The sequence below is a fragment of the Rhinatrema bivittatum genome, chromosome 9 (genome assembly GCF_901001135.1).
Source record: "Rhinatrema bivittatum chromosome 9, aRhiBiv1.1, whole genome shotgun sequence".
Classification (NCBI taxonomy): domain Eukaryota; kingdom Metazoa; phylum Chordata; class Amphibia; order Gymnophiona; family Rhinatrematidae; genus Rhinatrema; species Rhinatrema bivittatum.
Window position 1 is genome coordinate 194629644 of NC_042623.1, and position 14417 is coordinate 194644060.

General features: G+C 43.2%; 1 protein-coding gene across 12 annotated transcripts in view; it reads left to right on the top strand.

Moving 5' to 3' along the window:
* The window catches only part of AGFG1 (ArfGAP with FG repeats 1), a 227273-nt gene that overhangs the window by 148431 nt on the left and 64425 nt on the right, over positions 1-14417 (top strand). For all 12 annotated transcript variants that reach the window (XM_029615205.1, XM_029615206.1, XM_029615208.1 and 9 more), the window contains one exon: positions 3720-3923. In XM_029615205.1, the coding sequence (XP_029471065.1) occupies positions 3720-3923 (204 nt within the window). The remainder of the gene's footprint in view (positions 1-3719; positions 3924-14417) is intronic.

The window sequence follows — 14417 nt, forward strand, 5'->3', positions numbered from 1 at the left end:
CCTAAGAGGTCAAACCTCAAAGTCCAGAGGAGAAGTTTCATGATCAGATTTGGAGACCCCAACAGGATCTCCACCCCAGGGAACGCAGGACACAAGCTGGGAACATCTGGGACTCAGCTGGAATGCAGGTACGAGACTTTTTTTTTTTTTTTTTCGGGATTTAGGGGACTCCCCTCAATAGGTTTCCTTCCCAGCTTGGGACCCTTGCTCTGCAGACAAGGAAAAGGGGGTGAGCGGCTCCCAGAGAGCAGTGCTAAGGACACCTGCACAGAGTGAAGAAGAGTTCCCTAAGGTATGACCCAGAATGAACCCAGATGTGAAGTAAGATAAGTAACCCATCGATTGTCAAATTTAATTTCTGCAAATCAAAGTAGCTTATTTTGAACACCCACATCGTGTCCTGTCTGTTACACAGCACTAACACCACCAAAGGGGATAGTAAGACACCTCAGGGAGCATTCCTGTTCACCACCTAGGCCTAAGGTTAAGGATTAGGCCTTTCCCCATAGAAAAAATGCACTCCTTGGGACTTCTTAAAATTGGGGAGGTGGCAAAAGGAGATAGTCCAAGGGCATACCAAAGAAATTCTCTTGGGCCTATCACAAAATCTGAAAAAACGGAGATATATATATATATATATATATATATATATATATATAGTGAGAGAGAGATCATTTTCAAATTTGCTGACTCTAGAAGTCAACGAAGGTTTCTCTAAGCAAGAGGTGAAAAGAAAAAGTAAATCTTGATACAAGTGACAGATTGATGTGAATAGTGACTTTGAGTTGAATATACAGTGGCTTGCAAAAGTATTAGACTTCCCTATAAAGTCCGCAGATTTGTGTGGATTACAAATGACACTCACACAGACTGTTCCGGGCAGTATGTTCATTGCAAACCAGTAATGCTCTTAAAGTAAATTTTCAAAGTCTCAATGCATTATTTCTCTGCATGTTTTGTAAAATAAAAAACTGAAAAATACTGCTTGCAAAAGTATTCGGTCTCTTCAGACTAGTACTTGGCAGAACCACCTTTTGCTGCAGTAACAACTTTTAAGTCTGTTGGGTAAGTTTCTGCCAGTTTTGTACACTGTTTGGGAGTGATTTTTGCCCATTCTTCCTGGCGGATTTGGTTCAGGTTGGTTGGATAACACTTATGGACTGCAATTTTCAAATAGTGCCACAGGTTCTTGATTGGACTGTGATCTGGACCTTGACGTGGCCACTGTAGAACATTCACCTGTGTTGCTTTGGCCTTGTGCTTGGGATCATTGTCCTGCTTGAAAGGTGAACTTTCTCCCAAGTTTTAGCTTTTTGGCAGACTGAAGCAAGTTGTCTTGCAGTATCTCCCTGTATGTTGCACCATCCATCCGTCCTTCAATTTTAACAAGATGCTCAGTCCCCGCTGAGGAAAAGCATCGCCATAACGTGATGCTGCTACCCCCATATTTTCCTGTTGGGATGGTGTTTGCTGAGGAATGGGCAGTGATAGGTTTGCATCTCACATAGCTTTTTGAATTTTGACTAAAAAGCTCCACTTTTGTCTTACCTGACCACAAAACCTTATCCCATATTTTAATTGGGTCACTTTGATGCTTTCTGGCAAACTCTACACGTGCTTTGATGTGGTTTTTCTTTGCTGATGGCTTCTTTCTAGCCACCCTCCCATGCAGGCCAGCTATGTGCAGAGCTCTTGATTTGGCCAACTGGTGCACCTCCACTCCAGTCTCAGCCACTGAATGCTGTAGCTTCTTCAGAATAATTGTTGGCCTCTCCGTGGCTTCCTTCACAAGTCCCCTTTTTGTCTGTCGCTAAGTTTTGAGGGATGGCCTTGCCTAGGCAATGTCTGGGTGGTATCATGTAGCTTCCATTTCTTCACAATTGATCCATCATTGCTCACTGGGATATCCCAAGCACTTGGGTATTATTTTGTAGCCTTTTCCTATCTTGTGCATGTCTATAATTTTTATCTTTAATTTCCTTGGAATGCTCTTTGTTCTTCATTTTCACAGCTTTCCTTCAGATTCAGTTTAACCAATGGTACTGGAATTAGGGGTTCTTTTATCCAGAAAAGCTGACCTTTTTTAATGATTCACAGGTAGAGGCCAAATATCTTTCATCTGTGTAAACTTGGAGCTTCTACAGCACAGGGATTGAAAGCTTATGCAAGCAGCATTTTCTAGTTTTTAATTTTATTGTATAAAAAATGCAGAGAAATTATGAACTGTGACTTTGAAAATTTACTTTGAGCATACTGGTGTGCAATAAACATATTGCCTGGAACAATCTGTGTGTCATTTGTAATCCACACATCTGCTGACATTTTAGGGGTTTGAATACTTTTGCAAGCCACTGTATGCTTAGTATATCATTGTGTAAACCATTCTTGCGTATGAGCATCCTTTAACAAATGTTTGGAGAGAGAGTGGACTGTAAGTCTGAGTCTGTTGCTTTGTATCCATGTTAGAAAAATTTACATAAGATTTGCCACACTGGGTCAGACCAAGGGCCCATCAAGCTTAGTATCCTGTTTCCAAAAGTGGCCAATCCAAGTCACATGTACCTGGCAAGTACCCAAAACTTAAATATCAAGCTGCTATTGCTTATTAATTAATAGCAGTTTATGGATTTTTCTTCTAGGAACTTATCCAACCTTTTTTAAACCCAGTTACACTAACTGCTGTAACCACATCCTCTGGCAATGAATTCAAGAGCTTAACGATGCGCTGAGTGAAATAATTTTGTTTTAAATAAGTTACTTGCTAACTTCATGGAGTGCCCCCCCCTCCCCCTAGTCCTTCTATTATCTGAGAGTAAATAACCAATTTACATTACCTTGTTCAAGTCCTTTCATGATTTTGTAGACTTCTATCATATCCCCCCCACCCCAATTGTCTCTTCTCCAAACTGAACAGCCCTAACTTCCTTAGCCTCCCTTCACAGGGCAGCTGTTCCATGCCCCTTATTTTGGTGGTCACCCTTACAATTGCTTTGGGCTCCTCTAGGACTTAAAAAGTAGGTTGGCAGTAGGAAAAAGGTTTATTTTATTATAAGAACTTTCTAATTCCATATCCCCTTCCTGGATAGCCCCTAACCCACTCTCTGCACCCTTGATTTTCTCACACACCAACATTACTATCCCCTCTGCATGACAGCCTAGACAGCCCTCCCTTGACAGCTTCAAATATCAGTATAGGTAATTCAGTTTTATAATTCTGTTCTAGCCTGCATAAGCCTTTGATGTGCTACCCCCTTAACAGCATTCTTCCGTGTTTCTTTTTATTTTATGTTACTCTTATTGTCTACAGATTCAGACTATTCATCTATTTTAATCTCTAATTTTAATTTGTAGGGTCGTGGGTAATACATACTTTTAAATAAGGAGCGAAGGGTGCAGCCTTTTAACGCGTGGCATGGTGGTGTATCAATGAATGTCATCACTATATTGTAGTGATCATGGATAGATGAGATGGAGACAACTGCCATACAGATTTTTTTTTTTTTCTTTTGCAAAGTTCAAGCTGCAAAAAGTCTTAGGTTTTGAAAAGAATCTGAATCAAATCATAGCTGCTTCTGTCTAAACATTCCTCTTTACTAATGTAAATTTGCTGTACTTGAACTGATTTCATTTGTGTAACTTTTTTTTTTCTCAAAATATAAATTAGCTTAGTGGAATTTTATTATTGTTGTGGTCATTTATTTTTTTGTATTGTTTTGCAGGAGGAAGTACTGCATCAGCTAATGCTAATTTTGCTCATTTTGATAACTTCCCCAAATCCTCGAGTGCTGATTTTGGAGCCTTTGGTTCTACTCAGAGCAACGCAACAGCTGCCAGTAGGGCTACAGTGAATAAATCCAGCCTCCCCTCTGCAGACAAATATGCAGCTCTTGCTGATTTAGACAATATCTTCAGCACTGGTCAAGGTATGCAATTGTAATGTTTATCCTGTACCATGATTAATTTTTTTAAAATACTTCCTAATGAATCATCAGACTCTGCAGGGCATGTTTACTCAAATGCATGTTAGTAAAATAGGGCCTGTTAAAATGTTATGCACGTTAGTAAATGTACCCCTGCATTTGAAATGCCTGCTTCTGAGCTAGGTATATCCTCAAAGCAGGAAATTGGTGACCAATGCACCAGTACTACATAAAATGAAAGGCATCTTTCATGACAGTCTTATCTTTTTAGAGAGGACTGTGGGACACTTAGGGTGATGGGCTGGTGTTTTGTCCTTAAATGCTGTATGTAATGAAGCCGGTCAAAGCAAATCTTTTGTTTGTGGGGTTTTGACCTTTGCCTCCCTAGGTGTTTTGAATTAAGATGCTCATTACTAGGCAGAGCAAATCACTATGTATCTGTCTCAGATTATTTTCTGTATGTCATTGGAAATTGTTGCAGTGTTGAATTCTGTTAGCTTGATGTTGATGTACAAGGTTTATCCCAGGACAAGCAGGATGCTAGTCCTCACATATGGGTGACATCGGTAATGGAGCCCTATGTACGGAAAAACTTCTTTAAAAGTTTCCATGAAACTTTTGAATGGCACCGGAGTGCCTACTGAGCATGCCCAGCATGCCATGATATTCCCTGCCACAGGGGTCTCCCTTCAGTCTTCTTTTTTCCGCGAAGCCGTTAGCATCGCGGGCTAATTGGAGTCTTGAGGTGATTTTCACCTACTAAAAAAAACTCGGAAAATTTAACTTTAACCGCAGGGGTTTCCCATATTATTACCGGCAGTAACTTTTTCTACTGTCGATTCCCGGCCGGGAACGATATTTTTGGGTTTTCGCCGTCGACGGCTGTCTGGCGCCATGGCCTCCGGCTTCAAAAAATGCCCAAATTGCGTGAGGACCATGTCTATTACCGACCCTCACTTTGAATGTGTTCTTTGCTTAGGCAAAGATCACAACATTCAAACTTGTAAGTCTTGTGCTGAAATGACTAGTAAAGGTCGTCGACTTAGGGCCGAGAAAATGGAGCAGTTATTTTCTATACAACTGCTTCCACGGGCGTCGACTTCAGCTCAATCTTCTCCATCAGCTTCAGTCCGTCAGCTAATGTTGAAGCAGAAACGTCCGGAGGCGGGAGACGCCTCAACGCCATCCCCGTCGATATCATCGAAAGCATCGACTTCCGGAAGTGAGAAGCAAAAAGAAAAGCACCGCCATCGGCATCGACGGCGGCAGGCAACGGTGACCGAGGATCCTTCCACAGGTACGGCCTCTCCAGCAAAGAAACCCCGGACGGGGACTGAGGCTCCGAGGCCTAGTGAAGGGCGATCCCCACGATATCGGTGCCGGGCTCCGAACCTCCTCAGGGCCCTGAGGAGGTATCTGCATCGCCAACACCGCCTCCCTCCACAGCTGCTCTGTTATCACCAGCTGTGAGAGTGGAACTTGACTCCTTCATTCGTCAAGCGGTGCAACAGGCTCTGCGCGATGCGATTCCGCCACAGCCATCGACTTCGCCATCGATGCCGATTCCATCACCATCGATGCCCATTCCGTCACCATCGATGCCGACGACACAGACGAGGGCACGGGAACCGGTACCGATGCCCACCCCGGTACATTCACCGATGCCGCATATGCCTCCACCGATCCCTTCCTCGGTACCACTGATACCTACACCGGTGCCCACACCAGTAGTACAGATGCCAGCACCGGTACCTAAGGAAGATATCTCCATTCTACGTCCAGTTTTCAATAAACTGGACACACTCCTGGATATCCTCACAAAACAATTACCACAGGATCCAGTTCCAGGCCCATCTGGAGTACCAAGGCCCCCTAGGCCTCGTTCACCTGTACTACCAACACATCCTACGGAGCCAGTCACTTACCATATACCACGTGATGTGCCTGTGGACTCTAGTTCTGAGTATTCCTCGGATGAGGAAATATTCTCAGAGCCTTCTCCACCTGATGACCACAGGAAGTCGCCACCTGAGGACCTCTCCTTTACAAATTTTGTTAAAGAGATGGCTGACACCATCCCCTTTCCTATTCAAACGGAGGTGGATGCACCTCAAAAGACTTTGGAAGTCCTACAGTTTGTGGACCCTCCCAAGGAGATGTTAGCAATCCCGGTTCACGAAGTCTTCCAGGAGCTGCAATACAGGATCTGGGAGCATCCAAGTTCTGTATCAGCGGTAAACAAGAGGGCTGAGGCCACTTACCTTGTACAACCTATTCCAGGATTCCAAAGAACACAGCTATCTCACCAATCAGTGGTGGTTGAATCTGCCCAAAAGAAGGCAAAGAGACAAAAGTCCCACGCTTCTATACCACCTGGGAAAGAGAGTAGGTTTCTGGACAACCTAGGAAGGAAAATCTTTCAAGGTTCCATGCTGGTCTCAAAAATATCATCTTACCAACTGTACATGAACCAGTACCAAAGGAACCTTTGGAAACAGGTTCAGGAACTCTCTCTCTCTCTCTTCCGGAGCAATATCAAGAATCCTTCCAGGATATCATACACAAAGGCCTCAACTCTGGCAAACATGAGGTTCGAGCAACTTATGATTGTTTTGAGACTGCAGCAAGATTATCAGCATCTGGTATAGCTGCAAGAAGATGGGCATGGCTCAAGGCCTCTGATCTTCGCCCAGAAGTTCAAGAGCATTTGTCGGATCTACCTTGCTTGGGGGATAACCTCTTTGGGGAGAAGATAAAAGAAGCTGTGGCAACCCTGAAGGACCACACTGAAACATTAAAACAGTTATCTTCTCAACCACAGGAAACTCAGCCTTCTTCCAGGAAGTTTCCAAGGCGTGACACTAGACGGCCTTATTATCGCCCACGTCGATATTACCCCCCAGCAGGTAGGCCAAGAACTAGCCGCCCAACGCAACGACAGCAGCCTAGACAAAGGCCTGCAAGGGCTCAACCACCTCCACAGACAACCACTACATCTGGTTTTTGAAAAGCCCCAGAGAGCAGCAGCCAGATCAACCCATTCCCAGAAACACCAGTAGGAGGTCGAATACAATACTTCCACAACAATTGGACCTCCATCACCACCGACCAGTGGGTGTTGTCCATCACAACTCACGGTTACAGACTGGATTTCCTAACTATCCCAATAGAAAATCCACCACTTCAATCTTGGACAGTAAATCAACACTCCATAATTCTTCAAACAGAATTATCCACCCTTCTGAGAGCCAGGGCCATAGAACCAGTTCCTGGCCCTCAAAAGGGCAGAGGATTCTACTCCAGATATTTCCTCATTCCAAAGAAAACAGGAGGCCTTCGACCTATCCTAGACCTCAGAAATCTCAACAAATTTCTCAAAAAAGAAAAATTCAGAATGGTATCCCTAGGCACCATTCTACCTCTTCTTCAAAGGGGAGATTGGCTCTGCTCTCTGGATCTTCAAGATGCATACGCTCACATCCCCATCTTTCCTCCTCATCGCCAATACCTACGATTTTGGGTACTGGATCAGCACTTCCAGTACAGAGTGCTACCATTCGGCCTTGCATCAGCACCACGGGTATTCACAAAATGCATGGCTGCAGCAGTGGCACACAACAAACTTGTCCTGTTGACTCACAATCTTCGCAACCAATTCCAGGTAACAGCTCATCAGTGCCTCATTCTTCTAGGGCACATGGCTTCCACAGTTCATGTCACTCCCATGGCCAGATTGACCATGCGACTACTACAATGGACACTCAAAGCTCAGTGGATACAAGCCACTCAACCAATGTCCACTCCCATTCATATCACACCAGAACTCAGATCTGCACTCCTCTGGTGGACATCAATGAACAACCTGCTCAAAGGCCTACCTTTCCAGCAGCCAGTTCCACAAGTGACTTTGACTACAGATGCATCCACCTTAGGGTGGGGAGCACACATTGGTCATCTAAAGACACAGGGCAAGTGGACAAAGCTCGAAGCCTCTTTTCAAATAAACTTCCTGGAGCTTCGAGCTATACGCTATGCGCTACATGCGTTCAAGGACTGCCTATCACACAAGACTGTTCTGATCCAAACGGACAACACAGTAGCCATGTGGTATATCAACAAACAAGGAGGGACTGGTTCCTACCTTCTTTGTCAAGAAGCAGCACAGATTTGGGACTGGGCCCTGACACACTCAATTCTTCTAAGGGCCACTTATCTAGCAGGCATCCACAATGTAGTAGCAGATCGCCTCAGTCGTCAGTTCCAACCGCACGAATGGTCCTTGGATCCAGCAATAGCATCCAAGATCTTCCCACGCTGGGGTCAACCGACGATAGATCTCTTTGCATCCCAGCTCATCTACAAGGTGAACAATTACTGCTCTCTCCTCTGGCAGCAGAACAGCCTACCAAAGGACGCATTTGCTCGCCATTGGAATTCAGGCCTGTTATATGCGTATCCACCGATACCACTCATAACCAAAACACTAGTGAAACTACAACAAGACAAAGGGACCATGATACTCATAGCCCCTTATTGGCCTCGACAAGTATGGTTCCCCACACTGCTAGATCTATCAGTCAGGGATCCAATTCGCCTGGGAGTAGCTCCCAATCTCATAACTCAGGAACAGGGTCAGTTGCACCATCCCAACCTTCGATCCCTGTCCCTGACAGCATGGATGTTGAAAGCTTGATCTTACAACCTCTCAACCTTCCAACCAATATATCTCAAGTACTCATCGCTGCACGTAAACCTTCCACAAGAAAGAATTATTCTTACAAATGGAAACGGTTTACGCTGTGGTGCACTCAGAAAGATTTAGATCCTTTCACTTGCCCCACTACCTCACTACTAGATTACCTTTACCATCTCTCAGACTCTGGTCTTAAGACATCATCTGTAAGAGTACACTTAAGTGCAATCTCAGCTTACCATAACAAGCTGGGAGATGCACCTATTTCTACACAGCCTCTCGTCAGTAAATTCATGAGAGGCCTAACTCACATTAAACCTCCTATTCATGCCCCAAGCACGCTATGGGACTTGAATGTAGTACTAACCAGACTTATGCGTTCTCCATTTGAACCCATAAATACCTGTGACCTTAAATACCTAACTTGGAAAACGGTATTTCTCATAGCCATCACATCAGCTAGAAGGGTCAGCGAACTTCAAGCTTTAGTCACATACGAACCTTTTACAAAATTCCTACATGACAGGGTAGTACTCCGTACACATCCAAAATTCCTTCCTAAGGTTGACACGGAATTTCACTTAAACCAATCAATAGTTTTACCGACATTCTTTCCAAGGCCTCATTCCCATCAAGGTGAAAGAGCCTTGCACACTTTGGACTGTAAGCGTGCGTTATCTTTTTATCTAAACCGCACTACAGCCCAAAGGAAATCCAGTCAGCTGTTTGTTTCCTATGATCCAAACAAACCAGGTAAAGCAGTGGGTAAGCATACTCTGTCCAACTGGCTAGCAGATTGCATACAATTTTGTTATGAAAAAGCAGGCCTTACTCTTCCAGGGCGAGTAAAAGCACACTCAGTCAGAGCAATGTCAACTTCAGTAGCACACCTTCACTCTGTACCTATTCTGGACATTTGTAAAGCAGCAACATGGAGTTCTCTTCACACCTTTGCAGCTCACTACTGTTTAGACAAAGAAGGAAGACAAGATTCAGCCTATGGACAATCCGTCTTAAGAACTTGTTTCCAGTTTAATCCCAACTCCTTCTACATCCAACCTGCTGTGATCTTCGGCTGACTCATTTCATCAACAATACCTCACTGTTGCTTCAGCACAAAATGACTCAGCCTCTAGCTTGCTAATCACCCATATGTGAGGACTAGCATCCTGCTTGTCCTGGGATAAAGCAAAATTGCTTACCTTGTAATAGGTGTTATCCCAGGACAGCAGGATGTAGTCCTCACGAAACCCACCCGCCACCCCGCGGAGTTGGGTCCGATACGTTTTATTATTTTATTTTTGGCTAACGCTTATTGCTACAAAACAAGACTGAAGGGAGACCCCTGTGGCAGGGAATATCATGGCATGCTGGGCATGCTCAGTAGGAACTCCGGTGCCATTCAAAAGTTTCATGGAAACTTTTAAAGAAGTTTTTCCGTACATAGGGCTCCATTACCGATGTCACCCATATGTGAGGACTACATCCTGCTGTCCTGGGATAACACCTATTACAAGGTAAGCAATTTTGCTTTATGAAACCTTTTAAGGTATTTTTTTTTTTTGTGTGTGTGTGTAAAACAAACCTCAGAAATTAGACTTAACCCAAATATATGTTCATTAAAGGGGAGGGAGAGGGTGTATCCATTAACTGGTGTGATGTTCAAACAGCACTGCAAATTTTGCATGCAAACATCACCCCCATCAATGACTTATTGTGATTTAAATAGTGCTCTGCTTCCAAATGGTAGGATGATGTTTGTATGCTTGAATCTCACACGGGGTAATTGATTTATACCATCCCACTTTTGGATAGGAGGTTAAACTGATGATGATTTTCCCATTGAGTAATAAGTGCATATTCACAAGTATGAAAACTAAGATTTTGTTCACCAATGCTTGTCTGATTACTGATCAGACTGTTTGCTCCCTCTTTGATATATGATCCAAACCCATTGTTCCATAATCAAAAATAGACCAACCTACGAACTTATGGGTATAAAAAAATCTAAGGACCTTGATAACAGAAAGTTACAAAATTACATTCAGAGAATCAAATGTATATTCTGTAACTTCATATAGGTATGTTTTAATCGCATTTCCTTTTAATATCAACCATTTTAGACCTTGTGAATGTTTTGATATACTAATTTCCTAGTGTGTACACAGATGGACTTAGGGACTAGTGGGTTTATGCTCCCCTGCCAGCAGATGGAGAAGGTGCAAGCTTATGTCACAGTATATATAACCCTGCAATGACCCCAGCCTGCCAGTATTCTCTGTCTCCAGCAGATGGTAGATGTGCATCTCCTATGGGGATTGCTGTGAGCTTTTTGAAAGGAGAAATTTGAAATTCTAAATTCAGGAAAAGAAAGTCCTGCTCTCCTGCGGTGATACCTAAGGGCCCCTCTCCCAACTGAAAATTCCTGGGGCAATTTTCATGGTCCCTCAGAGTGTGCCTTGGTCTAGTAGCTGGGTTTCCTGGCATGGACTTAGCTGCTTTTTCAGCTGAAATGCAGCAGGTGCAGGAGGCCGAGCATGGCAGTGATGGCGAGTGCCCTCTCCCCCCCGCAGCTGGAGACCATCTCTGTACTTAGCCGGTAAACGCTGAGCTCAGGTAAGGTTTAACAAAAAAATAGGAGAAAGTTTTACCTGAATCAGAGACAGGGGGGTTTCAGGATTTCCTCTGTTCTCGGCACACTGTACCAGGGTTCGTTCCTGCTCCCGTTGGGGTTGAAACTAGGCAGCCTGGCGGGTTGACTGGCCCCTTTGGGCTAGGCCCTGCACTTAGGCCTTGTGTTAATGTCTAGTATTATCACAAGCTAAAACCAGGACATGAAAGAGAACTGTAGACAATTAATTAAAAAAGATGCTTAAATCACAATCAGCATTTAACCCAAAAGGAACAATCAAATGCAATTTATGAATCCAACACTGTTGTAAATTGCAAGAGTTGTAAATTCAAATCGGCCCCCAACCCCCCCGATCTGAAACTGATTGATAGCACAAAAACGTAAATCAAGTGTGTAGAAATTCATCGCAATGAGCAACCAAAGGATCGTTATCTTTATGATGAAGAAGTGCAGACTGATGTTCAATTGTGCAGATCTTAAGCATCCGAGAAGTTTTGCTGATGTAGATCTTCTTGCAGGGACCGAAAAACAACTAGTTAGTGTAACCAAAATTGACACAACTAAATCCCAATGGTTGAAGTTGTATTCTGGAATTAAAATTTTTCTTTTATTCTTATATGATTAAAACTATCTCATTTTTAATCATTTATAATATAGCATAATATCTATAAAGAAATTCTTTTGATATGGAAGGATAATCCTTTTATCTTTCCATATCAAAAGATTTTCTTTATAGATATTATATATTATAAATGATTAAAAATGAGAGTAATTTTAATCATATAAGAATAAAAGAAAAATTTTAATTCCAGAATACTTCAACCATTGGGATTTAGTTTTGTGTCAATTTTGGTTACACTAGCTATTTTTCGATCTTGCAGGGACATTCAGTGATTTACTTGATTGATGTTGAAACATAACCGGGCAGTTCAAGAGTTTCTTGAACATGCCGTCAGGCTTGCTGACAACTTTCTAGCTAAGCCCCTTTTGCTTTTGAATTTATTTTTGGTTTCCCTTTCTTTCAGTATTTGTTGTTGTGGGTTACTTTAATAGGCTCTGTCTATCTGTAATTTACTCTGGTATGTGCCATGTCTAAGCGAACGACTATCCCTGTAGCGGGAGGAGAAGCCTTGAAGGATGTACATGATAGGACTGAGGCTATTCTTAAACAAGCCTTTGAGGCAGTGGCAATGAATTTACAGATTGCCTTCTGTTGGGCCCTAGTGGCGAGATCTTGTCTGCTTCTCTCTCAGGAGGTTGAGTCTGGAGGCAACTCCAGAGTGGTTATGGAGCCTGCTGCTGCCTTTTTAGCAGATGCAGGCTGTGATTTAGTCCAGACCTCGGCCAGAGGAATGGCTTCTGTGATAGCAGCCAGGTGTCAACTCTGGTTGCAAAATTGATCAGCTGACAGTTTCCAAAGCCATTAGATGCCATTTAATGGCTCGCTCTTGTTTGGGAGCAAGTTGGAGAAACTGGCCAGTAAGTGGGGCAAGTCTCTGGTGCCTCTGTTGCTGGAGGATAAGAAAAGTTTCAGCGCCCCTTTTGGTATGAAGGGTTATTTCCAGGGTTCCAGGGTTTTTGCCCCTAAAGAGAGACTACCTTTCAGCGGACTCGAACTTTTGGTAGGTCTCAGTCCTTTTGTCCCCAGCAGCACAAGAGAAGGGGGCTAGGGTGGTGGATCTTCCCGGGCTTCCCAATGGTTTGCAGACTCACCTTCTGGTACAGGAAATAGGGGAACGTCTCTCTCGGTTTTATCGGAGGTGGGTCAAGATCACATTGGACCAGTGGGTCCTGGAGGTGATATGTTGAAGAGTATGCAGGAATTTCATAGTATTCTTCTGGATGTGTTTTTTGTGTCCCCTTGCCACTCCCCGCAGAAGAAGCAGGCAGTGGAGTTCACACTTCAAAGGCTCCTCAAACTGAGGGCTGTGATTCCAGTGTCCATGTCTCAAAGTATGGGGTGATATTCCATTTATTTTGTTGTGCCCAAGAAGGAGGGCTCCTTTCATCCCATTTGAATCTCAAGAGGGTCAACTGTCACTTGAAGGTGATTCATTTTCGAATGGAAACCTTATGCTCTGTAATAATGGCAGTGCAGTCAGGGGAATTTCTGACCGCCTTGGATCTGTCAGAGGCTTACCTTCAGGCTTACCTTCATATTCCCATCCAATTGTAACGCTTTCTATGCTTTGCAGTGTTGAGGCACCATTATCAGTTTCAGGCGCCGCCTTTTGGTTTAGCCACAGCTCCCAGAACATTTTCCAGGATTATGATGGTGGTAGTGGCTGCCTTGCGAAAAGAAGGAATCCTAGTACACCCGTATTTGGACGACTGGCTGATTCGAGCCAAGTCTCAGGAAGAGAGTTGCCTAGTGACACACAAGGTGATCTCCTTATTGCAGGAGCTCAGTTGGGTGGCAAACCTATCCAAGATTAATCTTCAGTGCCCTAACAAGTAGTGGGCAGGTGAAAGTAGGTGTGCAACTTCAACTAAAAAATCTTTCACCCAGAATTTTTTCAAAATTATAATTTCATCAATTAAAGCTTGGCTTAACATGCATGAAAAGTGGAGGAAAAGACCTCAGACTACCAACATATCGTGTTCATTGAACCTCTAGATATGCTGTGTTGTATTCAATCATTGGTCAGAAAAACCTCCAACCATCCAACATATTTTTATTCTTCAAAAACAATATTTTTTAGTTTTATATTTTTCATAAAAAAGAACTTCTCAACATTGTTCTTTTCTTCATATATAATAATGCAATGAATTCTATTAGTCTGCCGCCGACAGTGGCCAATCGTTTCGCAGACTAGATTGCCTCAGAGTGGAATTCTAAAAATAACAAATCTTATTACAATCTTTTATCAATATAAATATTTAACTAACTTCTTTTTAATTTTAAAATTCCTGTTCCACTTGTATCCACAACGTTCATTCCCAGAGCATAATGCTCTCACTACCTCTTCAAGATCAATATCAAAAACACCAGCGCATGTGCCTTTCTTTTTAGTTTCAATGATTTTTATTATTGGCAAAAGACAACATGTCTTGGGACGCATGGACACTGATGCAGTCCCAGGTAGGCATAACAAATACAACCAATTTTAGCAAATGTTAAATCTTCTTCCCCTTCCTCCTAGTGTAATCACGTGTGAATAACCCTAAGTCA